The 21,269-nt window shown below is 39.6% G+C and overlaps 1 protein-coding gene across 3 annotated transcripts in view; it reads left to right on the forward strand.

Moving 5' to 3' along the window:
- Window positions 1-21,269, forward strand: part of SNX13 (sorting nexin 13) — a 68,750-nt gene that overhangs the window by 34,316 nt on the left and 13,165 nt on the right. For 2 of the 3 annotated variants that reach the window (XM_082193903.1, XM_082193904.1), the window contains 15 exons: window positions 68-189; window positions 1,179-1,280; window positions 1,727-1,815; window positions 4,876-4,959; window positions 5,810-5,948; window positions 7,925-8,013; window positions 9,057-9,156; window positions 9,648-9,841; window positions 10,510-10,614; window positions 11,901-12,033; window positions 13,418-13,455; window positions 15,349-15,418; window positions 17,605-17,777; window positions 18,868-18,975; window positions 20,384-20,494. In XM_082193903.1, the coding sequence (XP_082050029.1) occupies window positions 68-189; window positions 1,179-1,280; window positions 1,727-1,815; window positions 4,876-4,959; window positions 5,810-5,948; window positions 7,925-8,013; window positions 9,057-9,156; window positions 9,648-9,841; window positions 10,510-10,614; window positions 11,901-12,033; window positions 13,418-13,455; window positions 15,349-15,418; window positions 17,605-17,777; window positions 18,868-18,975; window positions 20,384-20,494 (1,657 nt within the window). The remainder of the gene's footprint in view (window positions 1-67; window positions 190-1,178; window positions 1,281-1,726; window positions 1,816-4,875; window positions 4,960-5,809; window positions 5,949-7,924; window positions 8,014-9,056; window positions 9,157-9,647; window positions 9,842-10,509; window positions 10,615-11,900; window positions 12,034-13,417; window positions 13,456-15,348; window positions 15,419-17,604; window positions 17,778-18,867; window positions 18,976-20,383; window positions 20,495-21,269) is intronic. The other variant, XM_082193902.1, reaches the window with a different exon arrangement.

Genomic DNA, 21,269 nt, shown 5'->3' on the forward strand with positions numbered 1-21,269 from the left:
GTTTAGCATTGCATTGTCTGTCTGCTTTATAACGTTATGTCTATGTAGTATTTCTTTATTTTGAAAGGTCAAAAGAAGTAGATTGGCAGCCTTATTTTACCACCCGGCTCGTAGATGACTTTACCACTCATCTAAGAGTATTCAGAAAAGCTCAGCAAAGGATAACAGAGAAAGAGGATCAGATTAAGGGTAATGCCTACAACTTTCATATGTTGTTTTAAAATTTGTAATTAATTGAGTTGTGTAAAAGGTAGCCTACAGCTATTTCTCAATGCATTCACCTGTTGCTATCTTACGGATAAGAGTTTAGTGTGTGCATTATCTTCTTTTACAGTGGTTTTAATTGCCATAAGTGCCTTAGTTTGGCATTAAATACGTATCTACTAGTGAGAAATAAATATCAGGTTTAAACATTATGGGTTCCGTTGTTTGACACAAGAGTGGAAGTTGTCTCCACTCATATTCCTCCTGATTTCCTATTCTCCTGCTCCCCAGGAAGGGTTTTTCAGGGAGGCAAAGGGAACAGGAAATTATCTTTGTGGGGGCACAGTATTGTATGCCAGCCCTCTTCTGTCTTGACAGAAGTCATTGGGCAAGATAGATGCTCCTCCGCAGTAGAAGCTTTCTTTTCTCTGTCTAGATAAATGTATCCTGACTGGTAGCTAACATAAGTCTGCTTGAAAAGGCAGATTAGGTGATTCACTGGTTTTGGATGCGATTGATTTGGTCTTCTGGTGATTTTCCCAACTGAAAGAACTAAGTACTTAAACTGGAAACTTAAGGTATCAGAAATACAAATTACAGTACAGCCTGTACTCTAATGGTTGACAGAGCAGTTGCTTCCTGTCACACAGACTTCCATTTTCAAGGAAAGCAGTTGTGATTATTCTTTGTGTATGCTACCAAACACAAGGACCAGAGTCCCTGCTGTGGCCATTTCCTGGCTTGGAACTCTTGACTTCTGTTTTGACTGTAGTGGAAGTGCACACAATGTAGTCACTGAACTGAGCTTTAAGATTTTCCTCATTGTGAAATACAGATCCTGTCACACATGAGAAAAGAAAATTAAATTGCCAAGCAGAATTATATTTAAATAGTTAAGAAGTTTCTCATAGAGGTTCATTTGGAAAAAGAATCTCAGTGCAGCTGATGTGCTCAAATTTTCCAATTCTATTTAGATGGGGCAGAAGACCTTGTAAATACATTTTTTGAAGTTGAAGTTGAAACGGAAAAGAGAGTCTGTCGTGATCTCGTCTGCACATCTCCCAAAGATGAAGAAGGTTTTTTCCCTTGCTTTCTTCAGTTACGTTGTGACTAAATTAGAGCAGCAACCAGTCTCCTAGAAATAACCTGAGATTTCTAAGTGGATCATTGTTAATCCCTCATATTCAATTAAGTGTACTTCTGCTGCATAGTTTTGACATTGAATTTTGTTATTAATTAGTAGTAGGAATAATATATTTGTAACAGAAAAATAAGATGCTTTTCTATTAGTTTAGAAGTGAGACTTGTGGCTGTACATTATATAGTGCAACCTAATATTGTATTCCTAGAAAATTATTACCAAGAAGTGATTTTCTGGATTATTGCCATAGAAAATGTGGTGGTGGCATTTATTGTAGTATATAATGATTTCTATTATTGCTTAAAATATTTGAAAGGAATATGTTTAACACAATATTAGATTTTGTTATCCACTGTTTTCTTTTATATCTTGTACCTTTAGGATTCCTAAGGGATCTGTGTGAAGTTTTACTGTATTTATTGCTACCTCCTGGAGACTTCCAGAACAAGATCATGAGATATTTTGTCAGGGTAAATTTAGTTTCCTACCCTACTCCGGGAGTGTCCAATACTCCTTAGCCTAGGAACTGCATGATGTTTATATAATCAGGCACCATAAGATTTTTATATCTAGATCTGTCTGGTAATTAAAGCTTTTGCAATTCTCTGTTTAATTTCAGTCAATCTGTTTTTAAGGTATAAATTACTTAGGTTGCTATCCTGTATCTACTTAAATCATTTCTGAGACTCACTTCTGAGTAGGCCATATAGTGTTGCTCTGTGAAATATGAATGTGGAGCGTGAAACAACTAAAAATGAAATGGCGTGATTAAAAAGACCATTAAAAATGAAATGGCATGATTCAGTCCACCACTGGGTACCCAAGCAAGAAAGGTTCCCTCAACTAAAGCCCAGTTTCCTCCTTGCCACCACTACCACCAGACATGTATACTCACCACTTGTATATGCTCATGTTCACTGACAGTGTGTTTGCTGTTAAGGGATGGCCAGCCTGTCATGTCCAAGAGGAGGCTAGATGAAGTTATTACTACTTATGTTGCCTTCCCATATGTGTTCTAATAAGAAGGGCATTTAGACATATGGGTGGAGCTGCTTCACTCATGGTGAGCTAGAGCATGCCTGTTATACAAAGGGTGCATACAGTATTGTACCTTTCCGAGGAGCAGAAGAAAGAGGATATTTTAAGAGAGAAATAACTTCTAATTCCAAAAAATCAGTTAACTCTAAATATAGAAGAGTAAAAGAAGAAGAAAAGGCAAGCCTGAAAATAGTACTGAAAAGCTTTAACAGAATATTAATTTGCCCAGTAGACTGTGGAAACCTTCCTTGGGCACTGAATGAACCATCATAATTTAAACAATGTTTTTTAACAATGCAACATGTATATGGTATTCATAGTCATTAGTCATTAAACCTATGTTAAAAAGTAAGCAAATTAATAAAATTAATCCCTAATCTTAAAATTAATTACATGTGCATTCAACAAACCACATAAGAACTGCTGTATGGTAATATTTTTAAATTACTATAATCCTTGATCAAAATAAGTTCCATTGAATTAATGTTTCTTAACTTCTGAATAGACATGTATAGAATTGCACCATTTTAATTTATTTACGTATATAGAGCAATTTACAATTATAACATTGGCTTTGCACTGGGTAACTATAGTCTTAATGAAAAACAAGTGCATAAGAAATGGCTGAGCTTAATTTGTTTTATGATTAGTACAGGTGAAGGGCTACCTTTACTAAGACACACTCTTATGTTTTATAGGTTTTAGAAATTTTTTTAATGGTCTGTCTGGCTATAATACGTAATTTTATATAACATACAATATGACTATGAACAACTTTACATTCTTTGAATTATGGTTTGTCATTTTGTTTCCCCTGAGGAAGGTTGCTGCTGAAATGCATTCAGCAATTTATTATTTTATTAGAGTTCCTTACACTTTTCAGTACTATTTTCATCCTTGCCTCTTTATTCTTTTCCCGCTCCCTTGTGTTTGAATACAGATCAGAAATTAATTCCATCTTTAACTTACATATTTAATTATGTTTTGACTTGAAGATGGAGCTGGAATTGTGGTGGCAAGCCTTTCAAGACGCCTAAGCCCTAGAGTTCTTGCTTGTCAGTCACATCATAAATTGGGGGAGGAAGGAATTTATATTGGTTGGTAGGTTGCACTGGAGAATCAGTCAGAAGGCTCTGCAAATATTGGTTTATTTGAGAACCTTTCTCCCCGTGCTATAGAGGGAGGTTGCATCTTCTATTGTATCCCATTAAGTACAAAGCAGAACTTGCTAATAAGACTAGGATTCTCCAGCCCTGCAGGGTCGCCAACTATGACAATTAAACCCTTATCTCCTGTTTGAGCAGCTCAGCTGCTTCTTACCCCTGACAAGACATTTGTAAGATTACCTTGCTAAACGTGAGCCCTTTTGCAATTGCAATAAGGCAGAGAACAAGGCTGTGCATGTTGCCCTGTCACCACCAGCAATGCTTCCCCTTCTCCCTTCCCTATCTATGTGTTGAGATGTCTGCAGTAGAAAAGCCTGCTGAACACATGTAGGCACTCCATGTGATCAGTGAGCATTCCAGATCATGATGAGCTTCTGCATGCCTTCAGCAGGATTCACCTTTCTTTACTAATATTTGGATAGTGGAGCGGGGGTGGGTGGGTTGCTGCTGGGCTGATGGAGTCGGGTTGGAACTGACACAGCCCTATTCTCTCTCTCTCTCTCTGTGTGTGTGTGTGTCTTTCTTTCTCTCCCCGCCCTCTGCCCCCATTATTATGATTGAATGGAGTAAAAGGAGCTTGGCCTTACTGCCATTCTCTGAATCAAGGAAAGATGAGCCTGTTCTAGTTGGGTGATTTTGTGTCAGTTTGAGTTTGGATATACCGTATTTTTTGCTCTATAAGACTCACATTTTCCCTCCTAAAAAGTAAGGGGAAATGTGTGTGCGTCTTATGGACCGAATGCAGGCTGCGCAGCTATCCCAGAAGCCAGAACAGCAAGAGAGATTGCTGCTTTCACTGCATAGCAATCCCTCTTGCTTTTCTGGCTTCTGAGATTCAGAATTTTTTTTCTTCTTGTTTTCCTCCTCCAAAAACTAGGTGCGTCTTGTGGTCTGGTGCGTCTTATAGAGCGAAAAATACAGTAAATACAGTAGAACCTCGGAAGCCAAACACCTTTGAACTCGAACATTTTGGCTCCCGAATGATTGAAAACCAGAAGTAATTGTTCCAGTTTTCAAACGATTTCCGGAAGCCGAACGTCAGGCGCAGCTTCCGATTGGCCACAGACACTCCTGAAGCCAATTGGAAGCCGCATCTTGGTTTTCGAATGAATTAAATTTGAAAACCAAGGTATGACAGTATAGGTTTACGAATCTGCCTCTTTGAAGCTGACAAGGCTTCAAAAAGTGGATTTCTGCAATGTCTTTTTCTAGAAAAAGTTGATAGAGAATTTTATTTCTTGTTTAATTTTCTTTTTATTTGGCTTGTTTTGCATTAGTTTTTGTTTTAGTTAAGGTCTGGCCAATTTATTGTTCCTTATTTTTCAGGAAATCCTTGCTCGAGGAATTCTTCTTCCATTAATAAATCAGCTCAGTGATCCTGATTATATTAATCAGTATTTCATATGGATGGTAAGCTTTTTACACTTGAACAGTATCTTTAGAATGTTTGTCTACGTGTATAGGGCTGGTTTACATGTCACTTCAAAGCACAGTTAAGCTAAACTAGGAATTAAAGCTGCATGCAAAGCTTGATGATGATACACCCACTTTGCTTCTCCTCCATTCCTGGCACACTGCAAGGAGCTAAGCAATGGTTGGGCTTAGTGCTTACATCCGACCCCCGGCTTGTAGTCTGTCCCACTCCAAACACCCCCCCCCCAAACTTACAATTAGGGTTTGTTGTTAGTTTACCTCACATGGTTTGTCTGGGAAGACAAACCACGTGCCTAGGTTTGGACGTAACGCTAATCTCAACCATGACGTAGCTATTAGCAGGGTTGCAGCAGCTGCAATCTTTGCTCAATACAGCATCATACTGTGTGTTCACCTGTAAAACATAGTTACGCATAACTGGTTAAAACTGAGATGGGACCCAAGCCATTATGTTCTCACTTTTTAATATACTTAAATAACAACAGATATATTGTAGAAGTTGGCAGTGCAATCATTTAAAAAAACACCCAGTGCTGTTAATCTCTTTCAAGGTAATACTTCCTAATTTTTTGAAGCAGCATTAGTAGGAGTGGAACATAGCTTGAAATTAGGAGAATTGTTCGATGTTAATAACAGGAGAGTGAAGATTGGGTTGTGAATGTTATTGCTTAGAAGGTCCAATATGAAGATTTAACGAACACCCAGTTGAGGGGAGCTTAAAAAGGAAGGTTGGACTGTAATGCATTGAACTATGTCTTGATATATCAGTCTAGTCTGCTTGAGAAACAGTAGATTAACATGTATTATGTTTTTCCATGTTTATTAGATTCGTGATTCAATTTGCAACTATGAGGCCTTTATGAACATTATTAAAGTAAGTGACAAAGTAGGGGAGTTGGAAGCAGTAAGGGATAAAGCAGCAGAAGAACTACAGTATCTTCGATCTTTAGATACAGGTGGAGATGGTTAGTATTTAAATTACATTTGCAAATTAAAGCATCAATAACATACTACTTGGTTTAAATATGTAAAGGACTGAGAATTCTTAGTTTGAGAGCTGATGCATGGAGGAAAAACCATATTTGCAAGTGTGTTTTCATAAAATGTAATCTTCCCCCCTTTTGAGTGGCTAGGCAAACACTGAGCTAAATAGGGTGACTTTTGATAACATTTGTTCTTTTAAGAGGTGTACTGGATTAGAAGGCACAGACAAGGAATGCAAAAGCACCTTTTTTTGTTTGATGTAATTCTTACCATGCTAGAAATGATGAGGACACTTTGGTAGCATTTATTTACCTAAAATCATTGCCTTGTTTTCTCTGCAACAACCTATGCAGTAGGCTACTTGTATTGCCATAGGGTAACTAAGGTTGCTGGTGATCTGCAGAAAGCTATACATTAAGTTCATAGATGAACAGATTTTTGAACCTTACTCAGTTCCAAGACTCCACTTTTAAATGGACCACAGATAGATAGATAGTGGATTTCCTAATCGGAGGGATGGGATGGAATTTCAGAATAATGGTTTTCCAAGTCTGGAACTTTTGTCTATCTAGAAGCTATATCTATTCATTCTTGCCATTTGTGGCTCTCAATAATTCTGCACAGTAGAGCTACATTTCTAGTGTGAGACTGACAGATTGTCTCATTTAAAATTTGTTACTTAAGCATTTCAGGAAAGAGGCTTGAGAAGGGGCTATTATGAATATACAAATGACCTTTGGTTTAAATTGGATTGTGCCTGGTTCAAGCACTTAATAAGTTTATCATTCTTGTGTAAAAGGTATTATTGCACATTGGTTTTTAGTTCTTAGTGACTTAAAAGTTTAAACAGAAAATTTGCAAATCTCACCTATATACTTTTAGTATTTCAGAATAGTGGCCATTATTGGTAATGGCTCATATACTTTGTGTTCCAAAACAGTCACATATTTCTGCAATGTGTATTCTGCATATTTACTTATTTTGGCCAGCTTATTCTACTTCTACTTAGCATTGGACAGGGAAAGGGACTAGGCAAGGGACTAGCCCTCAAACCATGAATTAGAAATCCTGTTCATCCTAGACCTGGCTTGTGAGATTTCATAAGGCATAGACTGTAGGATGAAAGTTTATATTTGCATCTGTAAGCGCTATATGTAAAAATAAAACCAGGATGGAGTAATTCTGTACCTCAGTAGAAAATATTGTGCAATCATGAGCCAGCGTGGTGTATTGGTTAAGATCGGTAGTCTCGTAATCTGGGGAACCAGGTTCGCGTCTCCGCTCCTCCACCTGCAGCTGCTGGGTGACCTTGGGCCAGTCACACTTCTCTGAAGTCTCTCAGCCCCACTCACCTCACAGAGTGTCTGTTGTGGGGGAGGAAGGGAAAGGAGAATGTTAGCCGCTTTGAGACTCCTTAAAGGGAGTGAAAGGCGGGATATCAAATCCAAACTCTTCTTCTTCTTCTTCATGGTTGTCACAGCATCAAATGATTCATGCAACCTTGATTGTGGGGCTGAGTACCTGAGTCAAGATATAAGTGCATACAAAGTTACAGAACTGCATTTGTATCCTAAATCCTGCATTTGTATCCTAATTTTAAAAACCAAACAAAGAGTTTTTAATGTTCATTTAATTTTTGTGCCATTTGTTTTAAAATGTTTATGATATCACTTTCTAAAAATATTTCTAAAAGCTGGCAAACGGAATCCAAAGGCAAGAGTGGCTTGATGTTATATCTCTCACTTTGCATTGTTAGTATTTATTTAAGTTAGTGAAACCAATGACAATTTCCTTGACTTTAAAAATAATAATATATTCCTCCATTTGTGAAATCACTGCTTCATTGTCTCTTGGTCATCTTTTTTCTGTACAGACAGCTTTAAGCAATACTTATATTGTAATACTCCAAATACTTCCCATCTTTTTGAGTCTTACTTCTTAGTGTGTTTGTTTTCAGATATCAACACTATAAAAAATCAGATAAATAGCTTATTGTTTGTGAAGAAAGTATGTGATTCAAGAATACTGAGGCTGCAGTCAGGAAAAGTAAGTGTGTTTTCTCTGCTAGAATGTGTTAAAATCAACCCAAGTATATATGTATAATCTATAACAGGGATGTCCAACAGGTTGATCGGGATCGACTGGTTGATCCCTAGTAGGTTTTCATAGGTCGCGGTCAATCGTTGGCTCCTTCCTCTGGCCCCGCCCGCTTGCCCCATCCTCTAGGTTGCTAGAACAGAAGACAGAGTTTTCTTAGCAAGACTGTCTCATTAGTGATCTCTCGATGAGCACTTCTTTTCATATTTTTGACCTGAAACCCCCCCCCCAAAAAAGGGGTAGATCACTACCAGATTTTAAGTGTGCAAGTAGATTGCAGTCTCTTGGACGTTGGATGTCCATGATCTATAACATCAGTGGTCCCATCTCCTGGTCCCCTGCCTCTGCCCCACACTGACATGGTGGGAGTTCCATTCATGTGATGCTCCTGCCAGAGGAAGAGAGCAGAGGCGATGGTTGCTGATGCCGTCTGTGGTCCCTTCCAGCCCCCCCCCCTCCCCGAAGCCTAGTTAGTATCAAAGCCCATTATATACCAGCTTGGTATTGGAAGCACTGCTGAACTGCTGCTGACAGTTTCATAGGCATCATCGTGTTTGAATGACTTCCTCAGCCCAGTGAATCTATTCCTAATGCCTTTGACAAAGCATAGAATGTTGAAGTGTATAGTAGAATGTTGCACAGTCCCTGCATTGTTTCCCAGTTGAACTTAGCTTGGGTGAAGGGAAACCTATGGCCCTCAAAATGTTGTTTGACTCCAGCTCCCATCAGCCCCAGGCAGTATGGCCAGTGACCAGGGATAATGGAAGTTGGATTGCAACAAAATGTGGAGCGCTGCAGGTTCCCCACCCCGATTAGCTGAAGGACCTCGTGGGCAGCAGACTTTCCATATTACTGGAAATGTTGCTATGGCAAAAGAGAGAGTTTTTTTCTTGGGAATAAAACATGCATGATGCTACTAAAATGGTTTTATGTTGTGATTGTATATTGATTTTAATCTAGGAACCTATTAACATAATGTGGTCTTTATACAGGAAATAGATACTGTGAAACTGGCTGCAAACTTCGGAAAACTTTGCACAGTCCCTCTGGACACCATTCTTATTAACAATGTTGCACTACAATTTTTTATGGGTAAGAGAACAGTAGTTGTGTGTTTTTAAAACTATGAAATGCCATCATAGCCTGCAGTAGGCACAAATGAATTATAAAGAGAGGAGAAATTAATTTTTGGCCACATCCACTTCAGTACCAAACCTTGCTGTCCATACTATCTAACACAAATGAGCAGAACCTTTTTTTTTTTTTAATGTGAATGGCTCACTTAATTCCAAGGCTAAGGAGCTGCAATGTATTGTCAACTCTGCCATTTTTAAAGTAGCGTGATTCCTTCCAGAGCAGCAAGAAAGCAGTGGATAGGACTTAGGGAGCAGCATGTAAACACCAAAGTTCAGAGCAATTTGTTAGTAAATATGCTGAGCATATAATTTTGATTATAATTATTCTCATCCAAAATCAGCATCACTTTGCTAATTTAATTTTTTTATCTACCGTAGTTCTTCAGGGCAAATTATTTGGGTAGGATATTTGTATCCTAATAGATGTGACTGAATTATTATTTGTAGATTACATGCAGCAGATGGGCGGCCAAGCACATCTCTTTTTCTGGATGACCGTAGAAGGATACAGGGTTACAGCACAGCAGCAGCTGGAAGTGCTATTGAGTCTTCAGAAAGATGGAAGGCATCAGACTACAGAAACCAAAGGCCTATTAAAGTCAGCTGCAGTTGGAATTTATGATCAATATTTGTCAGAGAAGGTAAAAATGGGTCTTAAAGGGAAATTAATCTATATGATAGCTGTATTCTAAAAGTTGCATAGGCACCTTAAGATCAAGCTGCTGAACCTCAGTCCAATATTTGAAGATGCAGAGGCTCTGATGAACTTAATAAAATTGAACTACAGAGGATCCGTCTTTACTTTTTACACAGAATAATGTCCTTCATTTTTATTCTTTATGTTTGGCTTTGAGCAAGTCAATTTGAATTTGGGGATTCAGACCGAATATGACAAAGTCTTTAGTTGTTTGGTTCCTTTTTTTATTTCTCTTGTCTCTACAAGACTAACACACATGCATTTTAGATACATTTTAAGAAATATATTTTCTTCAGATACATTTTAAGAAGCACATTACATTAAATACCATCTATAGGCACCATCCCCTACTCTTCCTTGCTTCACTCTTGCCATGAGCAGAGGTGGAAACGGTAGGTCCTGACTAGCATTTCTAGAATCTATTTATAACTCAATATCTTTCTCCCTTGACTAGTGATCTTGTTTGATGAAAATAATCGTTGCAGTCTTTACTTGTTAGGTGTCTATCTTTACCTTTATTTTTTTCCTCTGCAATAATAATTTGAGTTTTATTTTTTTACAAATTAAAATAAGGTCAAGTGGTGCACAAATTTATTGAGTTCTCTATGGCAGGCATCACCAAGAGTCAATATTGATGATACCTTGGTTGCAAAACTGGCAGAGAAACTGAATAATGAGGATGCAACTCCTGAAATATTTGATGAGATTCAGAGAAAGGTATAGTATGCTAATTCTCCTTTTCATATGTATTGGTGGAAGTTGGTTGCTAATAACTGATTTTGTTGATTTTCAATGAAAATTCAAAGTTATCCCAGAAATATTGCAGCATTTCCATTACATGCAACTCATAGCTTGCTTTCTGTGGCTTGTGGCAGATGTAAAAGTACCAAACTTCTTAAAAATGGAGTGCTCTCATATATGAATTCTCTCTCGCTTCCTTTTTTTCAGAGTTAACTAGGGTGCCATGTTGAGTTTGCTCTGAATTTGATCATAACTGGACTAAGCTTTAATTGGGACGTGCCCAGCTTCTCAGTTCCAAAATGCACAGCAACAAATTCATCAGCAGCTCAGCAAAATTGTTCTGGGGGCAATTTTGCGTGAATAACACTGCTTTATTAACAGCATGGCAGAGAAATTGGTTGGTTGGTTTAAATATTGACCCAGTTTTTAGATCAGAGCTTTCCAAACTGTGTCATGACACGTTGGTGTGTTGCACAAGCACTCCCCACGCTCCTCCCGGGGCTGGAAAGGGGTTGGTTTAACCTCTGGTTTGCTAGTAAACCTTAATTACTGTGTCGCAAAATGATGCATGTCTAAAAAGTATGTCACCAACATGAAAAGTTTGGAAAGCTCTTCTTTAGACCTTCATTACTTAACTGCTTTAGACCTTCATTAGTTAATTAACTATGGTTTGGACCGGGGTAAGCAACCTAAGGCCAATGGGCCACAAGTAGCCCACCGTGGTCATTTAACCAGCCCCCGAGCCACTCCCGAACTGAACTGCCCGCTCAGTGTGTCCCTGCGTGCTGTGCTAAACCGGTGCAGCGCAGCGCAGGAACTCGCTTCTGCGGTGCCAGAAATTGTGTCTGCACATGTGCAGACGCCGAAAATCGCATCTGCGCAGACACAGATGCTGGAAATCACGGGCACGCATGCAATCCGGCTCTCTGCTGGAGTGAACCAGCCCAGGTGAGGTAAACCTTGCCGGCCCCTGGTGGACGAAAGGGGAAATGGATTCACTACAAATTGGAAGCAAAAGCTTTACAGTGCTTATGAAGGAGAAAGGGAAGGGGAGGTGGGAAGTTTGTGAGCCGAAGGCACCTAAAGACGAGCTGTGTTCTGAATTGAGATACTCAGGTTTATAATTGGGAAAGCAATGTTGTTCAACCTGGTAAGGCCTGCCATTCTTCCTTGGGTGCTGTGCCACAATTTAGGAGACCTTTGAAAGTCTAATCTGTGTGATTCCATAATTGCGAGTAATACTGAACTTTCCATTCCATAAGGTATATGATATGATGCTCCGGGATGAACGCTTCTATCCTTCATTCAGACTGCATGTCCTCTACGTCCGAATGCTTGCGGAGCTAGATATGCTAAAGGACCCTAGCTTCAGAGGATCAGATGATGGTGAAGGGGGTAAGTTTATGTTGTGAACCACCCTGTGATCTTTGGATGAAGGGCTATATACAGATTTAATAAATAAAATAAAAATAAAGTTTATTCCAGATTTTAATTGTTACGTTTTATGCTTATTTGTGATATCACTGCAGCATCAGATTTACTGTGTGATGTTTTTAAAATCTGTTTAAATGTTTGCCCCGTCTCATCCTGTATGCCCAGTAACAATTTAAGAACCAAGATATACGCAAGTCCAGTAAAATGAGACCAAAGTACATTAAATCCCAACCTGATTACTCAGTTCCAGTTTCCAAAAGGGAGCCCACATTGTGTGTGTGTGCATGTGTGTGTGTGTTTAAGATGACAGGCACTGATATGCCTTAGCAAAAGGAAATTTCACTGTTGGGTTAATTGTGCGCCATACCCATAGGACTTTAAAAACGTGCAGTCATTCTGCATTGAGCTTGCATCGTGCATGAATAGAGAACAGTTTCCTTTGGATAAACTATACACTTTATGGTATGGAAGAGAAATATATAAACATCACAAAATATAATTATGATCTCTATCCAATCTCTTTCATCCTGGTAATTATGACATGTTACAAGCAGCCCCTTAGTAAACTGAATATGAAACTTTCTTGCAAACTTTTCAAGTCTATAGCTTGCTCAATAAAAGAGCACTCAAGTGTCATTCTACAATTTCTTCCCCCCATGCTTTGTCATATTACGTTCTGCTGTATGAACATGTATTGTATTGTTGTGGCCCATCCCAGATAAGGAAGACACACATCTGATAGTTAACTCTATTGGCAAGAGAAGCATTTCCAGCAGGTTCCACAGTGCTCTGATGATCACATGCTTATAGCCTCTAGGCAGCTGTCTATAGGTCTAGAACCTGCAGAACAGTTGCAATAGCTATGGGGCTCCTTCCCTCCTCCAGTTTATATGCCTTCCTCTGATGTGTTGTGTACCTGCAACCTGAGACTTCTCCTGTGTGGAAGTCATTAAATTTTTACCATAACCACTCCTGATTTTATTAATATGTCAAATAGGGTAATATTATATGATAGTAGTAGACAAATAATAAGTGTGCTTTGCTGCCACCTAGTGGTGTAGATTAGTAATACCTTTAAGTTTTAACATTAGGGCCACACTTGCATGCCTGCTAATAGTTTACCATGTTTGTTCTAATCTAATTAGGAATATTGTGATGCATGCAACTTTCAAATTAGCCTAAAATTCATCATTAAGTTAAACTATGTGGATATCAGTAATGTTTTGTAATTAGATCTTCGTTTACACTTTCTATTCTGAAAGAAATCCTGATATGTAATACTTCACATGTTATCTTGCTTAGACATTTATGTTTTGACGTACAGTTCTGTCTCTTATTTTGACAGAATCATTCAATGGTTCTCCTACTGGCAGCATTAATTTGGTAAGTGTGTTTTTTCAAGTGTGTAATGTTGGCGGCAGTGGCAGGGTAGGGTAGGGTAGGGGGAACAGGACTCTTTCCTTGTGCTATCTTAGAAAGCATCCAGAAATAAGGTTTCCCCTCTACAATCTCAAGTGATATCATTCCAAATGAAGACCTCATTCTCAGTATTGTGTAGATACAATTTAGATACCAACCTTAAGAAGGAATTGTTCAAGGATAGGTATATTGGCTACTTGTAGCTGTGATACCTACCGTATTTTTCGCTCTATAACACGCACCTGACCATAACACGCACATTGTTTTTAGAGGAGGAAAACAAGGGAAAAAATATTCTGAATGAAACAGTGGACGTATCATTTTTGTGCTTCATGCTGTGGCCACAGACATGTGATCTGATGGTGAATTTGGGCTGACCCAATGCAAAGATCCTGAGGATCCATGTGGATCCATGCTTTGTAACCACGTTTTTGCACCATTGCAGCCCCAGGCAACAGTGGGTGCGTGATTTTTTTGGGGGGGGGACAGGCTGTAGCCATGGACATGCTATGTGCTCTGATGGTGAATTTTGGCTGACCCAATGCAAAGATCCTGAGGATCCATGTGGATCCATGCTTTGTAACCACGTTTTTGCACCATTGCAGCCCCAGGCAACAGTGGGTGCGTGATTTTTTTTTGGGGGGGGACAGGCTGTAGCCATGGACATGCTATGTGCTCTGATGGTGAATTTTGGCTGACCCAATGCAAAGATCCTGAGGATCCATGTGGATCCATGCTTTGTAACCACGTTTTTGCACCATTGCAGCCCCAGGCAACAGTGGGTGCGTGATTTTTTTTGGGGGGGGACAGGCTGTAGCCATGGACATGCTATGTGCTCTGATGGTGAATTTGGGGTGACCCAATGCAAAGATCCTGAGGATCCATGTGGATCCATGCTTTGTAACCACGTTTTTGCACCATTGCAGCCCCAGGCAACAGTGGGTGCGTGATTTTTTTTTTGGGGGGGGCAGGCTGTAGCCATGGACATGCTGTGTGCTCTGATGGTGAATTTGGGGTGACCCAATGCAAAGATCCTGAGGATCCATGTGGATCCATGCTTTGTAACCACATTTTAAGTGGGGAGGGAAGGAAAAACACAGAAGGCTAAGAATGCAGGAGAGGGCTATAACGTGAGGAAAGGAAGGCAAAAGTTTCCCCCCACCCACCCACACAAGCCAGCCAGCGTGTGCGCTCTCTCTCTCTCTCTCCCTCTTTAAATGGAAGAAAGCATATTTGAATGCTGTGTGTTTCCAAAAACAAAAAGCAGGAAGTCAAATCAGAATTTTAAGCCGAACCTGTAATCTCTCTTCCCTTCACAAACATTGTTCCTCCGGAGCAGGGAGAGGATAGAAGGACGGACGCTCTGCTTTCCCCTCTACTTGCCTGGAGGGGAGGGGCTTCCCCTGCTCTTTGTTCCGTTTGAGCAAACACAGTAACGAAACAGAGAGGGCGGGCAGTAAGACCCTGAGGCAGAATGCAGGAAAGCTGCCACTTCCTCTCTTCAGGCTTCCCTTCTCCCTGAAGCGTGGTTTGATTTTTGCCTCATTTTTCGGCTCCAGGGACCACACATTCGCTCCATAACACGCACAGACATTTCCCCTTCCTTTTTAGGAGAAAAAATCTGCGTGTTATAGAGCGAAAAATACGGTAAGTGGAACCTCCATATCCAGGGAAAATATACATCTGAATACTGGGTGCCAAGGAGTTTGACTTCCATTTTTTATCTTTGCTTGCAAAGTTGTAGAGGCATCCACTGTAGGCTTTCAGAAATAAAATGCTGCACAATATTGGCTCCTGGTCTGTCAAAGCAGTTTGTCATTCTTGCTAAAATTGTGACTCTGGCTATTCTTCTTCTAGTCATTGGATGATCTTTCAAATGTGCCTGCCGATGAGTCAATACAATTACATGCATATATTTCAGATACCGGTGAGTTCAGTAGTGATGCTTTCTCTTTCAATATTTGGTCATACTATCATGGCTGTTGTGTTCCTTTTCTTCATAAACCTTGATTAACTCTGCCGTCATGTACCTCTTTTAAACCAGCTACTTTCCATCATAACCTTTTTGTCCTCGTGATCTCTGCTTGCTTGGTGTGGTTATTGGTATTCACAAACCCCAAGAACAAAGAACTGCTTAAGGCTCATGAAGGGGCTTGATGTAGCCCCATAGATTTTAAAAGCTTATTTTTTCTTGAACATCTGCCACACCACTCATTCAAACCTTTTGAAACTTTCCTTAGTTTCAAAGCAGTTTTCCAGGCAAGCCTATAGGCTTCTTGGGGGTTATGGAATTATTTGGAGTTCCTTGGCTCCTAAGCCATTCTGATTTTGGATTTCCCCCCTGTATTATTAAAATGCCATTTAGTTGTGTTGAAATTCCATGAATGCCTTAGACTATTCAATATAAGACTGAGTTTGTTTCATTTTCATTTAATGTACAATAATGTCATCATTAAATTGTATGTATTGCACCATAATTTTATTTGTTCACATCTAACATTCACCTATTTACATTAAGCAAACATTTGTATTATTATAGCATACTCAGATATTTTTCTTCAACAATAAAGAGTTCTTCAGATCTATCTGATGGGGGGAAAGCTTTTTTCATTCCAGGCATGAATACTAGCAGCCAATTTTTCAGTTGTTATCTGAAACTCTTTTTAAAGTGTTGAATCTATGGGTGGTATTCCAGTAACAAGGATGTCCACTTACACAGTAGGACTCCTGCCCCCCATCCCCAGATCTGCTCCAGAAGTTTGGAGGAACCTCTCAAACAGATTTAGGGGTGCATGGAAGGACAAATTTCACAAGCAGAAATTATTGATGGAATGATTGCCTTAGCAGTAAGTTGGATTCCAAAATAAAAAGAGCTGGAAATGAAAATATGCCTAAAATTGAAACTGAAACATGCCTGTAAGTTAAATGGCCTGATATTACAGGGGAATCACCACTTACGTGGGGGTTCCCTTCCTGGCTGCTGAGAGTGGGGGTTCTCCTGTTCTGCCCCCTTTTTGGCACTGAAAACAGTGGGTGGGTCAGCAGGGGTATTCGTGCTGGTCATACTCAAGTGGGAAAATGCATATAGTTGCTTAATAATAATAATAATTTATTTATACCCTGCCCATCTGGCTGAATTTCCCCAGCCACTCTGGGCAGCTCCCAATCGAGTGTTAAAAACAATACAGCATTAAATATTAAAAACTTCCCTAAACAGGGCTGCCTTCAGATGTCTTTTAAAAATAAGATAGCATCTATCACTACACTTTATATTCTGTTATTGGTAATAACCACTGAATATGACAGCTTTACAGAGACAACCAACTTCTGTGATCCTGGGAGTCAGGAATTCTTCATTTGGTGTGTGTTCCCCTCGCCCCAAAAAAGTTTATTTTCTATATATGACAGTTGTTTCGCCCTAGCTTTCAAATATCATATATTTACCACATACAGCTTCAGTTAGTTTGACATATCCAGTTCCTAAGTAGCTACAGATACAACCTAAACCAACAATGGAATAGTGGGATCAACCCCTTCTTGTTGGTACCGCCTTTCAAGTACCTGCCCAGGTACATCATAGGAGTCAGAAGACACAAATGACCTGAGACTTGTATGCAGCTGCATCATATACTGTCAGTCTGGTATACAGCATTTGGTTGTACAAATAGAGCCCTCCCACCTCCTTCCCAAAGCTGGGAAGGTGCTAATTAGACTTTGTGAAGGAGAATGGAGGACTCTAGGACCCTGTCAGAGCCACCATGCCTCCTTCCCATAGCTCAGCACCTAGCTCACCCAACTTTGGGAAGGCAGCACAAGGGTTGAAAGGGGTGTCAAATGTTGTCAAGGGCTGCCCCAAAAGGCCTTGAAGGCTCCAGGTTTCCGGTTGGACTGCCCTGATCTAGACAAGAACATTTTGCTGAAGTATCACTTGATTATAGGATGCTATGATTTCATACACAGAGCAAGGCAGTTTGTTTTCTTCCTCAGTTTGCATGCCCATTTTGCCTCCACTTCCTTGTCATTTCCAACATCTCTCCATTTCATGTCTCTTCTGCCCTTTCGCCTTCCTCTTTTGTGTTCCTTCTTCCTTCGTTTTTTGTTTTAAATTGCTAGTTTATGCTGATTATGACCCATATACTGTGGCAGGAGTTTGCAATGACCACGGCAAGACATACGCGCTATATGCTATCAGTGTTCGTCGTCGAACCCCAAATGGTGACGAAGTATGGAAAACATATCGTCGCTACAGTGACTTCCACGACTTCCACATGAGGATTACTGAGCAGGTAATATTTGCAGTTAAAATGTGTTTGTGGAAAGAGCAGGTGGCTTCCTCAATTGATTTAAATTAGTGATGAAAGAGGTTCAGTGAGCTTAGCTGGTCTGTGCTTCTGATAATCTACTGGAGTTGGGATAAACTAGCTAAGTCCAAACTTAGGAGAAGTTATGGTTTGGCTTGTAGTGACCTCAGAATAAAGTAAGTTAATATCCCAAACGATCCTGTTCCAAACTTCAGCTGCATTGTTAATTTAAATGAGCTTTTAGTTCAATGGTAATTTATGTTTTCGTCTCAGATTCTGTCCCTAGTAATTCCAGGTATGGGTGGGAAAGACCCCCATCTGAAATCCTTTAGAGCAGGCATGGCCAAACATGGCCCTCCAGCTGTTTTGGGACTACAGTTCCCATCATCCCTGACCACTGGTCCTCCAAAGGTTTTGAACTACAACTCCTATCAGCCTCAGTCAGCATGGCCAGTAGTCAAAGATGATATAGTACAGACATTTGGAGGGCATCACATTGGCTACCCTTGATCCAAATGGACCAATGGTTTGACTTGGTATCAGGCAGCTTCCTAGGTTCTCATACTACTACAGAATTGATATTTAGGATCACATCACTGTGCAAAGAAGTATCTTGTATGCTCACACACATATGGAAAATAATGTGTCAGGGAGAAACCTAAGCTAAATCTATCCTTGACATTTTCATTTCCTGTATGTAAAGGGTATCTTGTGTACACAGATAAATGGATAAGACTAATGGTCCTTTATTCTGCATGGTTGAGCATTCAGTTGCATGAACCCACATTGTTAGCCCGAAGTGGTACAGTCTAAAACAAGTTGTTCACTTGTCCAGTTAATGTTAAACATTCATAGCATTGGTGCAGATATAACATTCCAGATGTTTCCCATCACAGTTAGTTCTGGGGGTGAGTGAGGGAGCTTCCTCCTGATTTCTTAAACAAAGTAAATAGATTGGAAGTGTTGCATGTGAAATGGACCCGAAATGTATTTATGAAATGAATGCATAGTAATTCAGTTTGGATATAGAGGTTAGATATATATTTAAAATAAAAAATTATGGGTTCTTTTCTAGTTTGAAAATCTAGGAAGTATGTTAAAGCTTCCTGGTAAAAAAACATTCAACAATATGGACAGAGACTTCTTAGAAAAAAGGAAGAATGATTTAAATGCATATTTGCAGGTATGTTTTTATATTCAAATTTTTCATTATGTGTGCCTTAATAATTTTTTTCCTAATTTGATCTCTTGAAAATTTGCAGCAAAGTTCAGGGCTACCTTCAGATGTTTTCTAAAAGTCAGGTGGTTGTTTTCTAAAAGTCAGGTGGTTGTTTTCTAAAAGTCAGGTGGTTTCCTTGACATCTGACAGGAGGGCGTTCCACAGGGTGGGCACCACTACCAAGAAGGCCCTCTGCCTGGTTCCCTGTAACTTCACTTCTCACAGTGAAGAAACCACCAGAAGGCCCTCAGAGCTGGACCTCAGTGTCTGGGCTGAACGATAACTTGATATGTTACAATTGAAAGTGTTTTCAGGCATAGTAGTTCTTTTTGATGGTATGAAACATGTCATAATCTTCTACTGGCATCATGGTGTCACTGGATTGGGCTCTGAATCCACCGTGATCACGAGGCAAGAGCAAAGATTCTGGAAAAGTAGGCGGCTCCCATTCAGTTTTTTTGCTGCTGCTTGATAAAAGCCATCACATCACCTTTAGCTCCTGTTTTTCTTACGTTTCCTCAAGCTATTTTTTCCTCTTTCTACAATTCCTTCATAACTTTGTGACACCTTTTTATCTTATTTCCTTTCCATTCACTATCCTTCAAAGAAAGATTTTTTTAAAAGACAAAAAGATACTAGTAGAAGATAGTACAATTGGCACTGACCTGAAGTATAGGTCTCTGTGACGTCATGGGGTCTGTGGGGCCACTCCCTAATATGAACTGCAATGTCCCTCTTCCTTTTCTTAGATGTTCTATGCCCTGTTGTTTAACGGGAAAGTGAGCATCTTTTATTTCCTTACTACCTGAAACTCCGATGAGTGTTTGAGCTTCGCATGTCCATAAAACTGTTTGGGAGCCCATAAAACTGATTGGGAGCCACCCACTTCCCCAAAGAGTCTTTAGTTCTGCCTCGTGGTCAAAGTGGAGTTGCAGCCCAATCCAGTGACCCCATGACACCATAGAGGTCAGGGCCAATTTTACTTTTAGGCACAGTTTCAGTTGCTTTTATGGAAGATGCCTTTAAAATGTGAGAGTAATGGTACTCCTGTAACCTTTATATTTTTAGATGGAATTGGAATAAATGTACAGACATACTAGCTTGTTTTGAGGGCACAAAGCCCACAAAATGCCAGGCAAAACTGATAAGATTTGACAGGTACTTTCTATCGTGAGAGGGTTTGGGGTTTTTTGAATGGGGGAGGGACTGAACTGGCCAATTCTGCTTAGGAGAAGAACTACTAGTTCTTTTAGGAAGCAGGAGCTATGCAAAAGCATTTAAAACTTCTTATTTCTGCTGTGCTGTAACGTGTTTTATCATTCAGAACCAAAATGCTCACCTTCCAAAATTACCTGCCTCCTTTACTTCTTAGCTTTTGTTAACTCCTGAAGTGATGAAATGTTATCCAGCTTTAATACACTGTGTGTATGACTTCTTGGAAAACAAAGCATACAGTAAAGGAAAGGGAGAGATTGCTCGGAAGGTAAGAATATTATCTGTTGTCTAGCAGGGCTCAGTGATGGCTGTCGTCCTACAACGTTGTGCACAATCAATCAACGTAATCTGTTGTTCATGTTGTATGCCCTTTGTTGTTTAGCTTGTATTACATGATTTATATATGAATGGACACGTGGTATAAATGCAGTATGCAAATAAGGGGTTGTTGTTGTTTTTTGAAACAGAAGCATTTATTTATCGGCAAAGAAGCCAAACTTGCATAAGAGAATTGTTGTAATGCAAAAAGTTTCTGTATTGTTTATAAGTTTGCTATCAAGCCTGAGATGCACCTAGTGTTGAAAGATGTAAATATCCCTTCCCTTTTATTTACCCTAAAATCCTCTGCCCATTCCAGGCACCACATGCTTCATGACTCCAACCACCTGCTCAAAAGAGAGAATGCATGTCTCCCTCTAAAACTGGTTTTTGAGGCTGTTTCACATCAAAGAGCAAAAGGAGCTAAGCACCAAATTTTAAAATGCAGCGCTTTGTCAAAGTTGATCATTTAGTAATTGTGCTTGAAGTAGATCAACTTGCAGATTTTACATGCTTACTTAGCCCTTTTGCCCTCACAATTCCTTTCTATAAATTAGGCACAGCTTTCTGTGCTATTCTAAAAAAATTAAATTTAAGTAGAGGTTGAACTAAAATACATGTGTCTAAAATGATTCAAGCTTCTGTAACTTCCTGGAGACTGAATCCCTGTAGTTCTTAAACTTTTTCATTTGAACGGAACAGTTAAATTAGTGCATATTCATATT

This window comes from Podarcis vaucheri (genome assembly GCF_965113315.1).
Source record: "Podarcis vaucheri genome assembly, chromosome: 12".
Classification (NCBI taxonomy): domain Eukaryota; kingdom Metazoa; phylum Chordata; class Lepidosauria; order Squamata; family Lacertidae; genus Podarcis; species Podarcis vaucheri.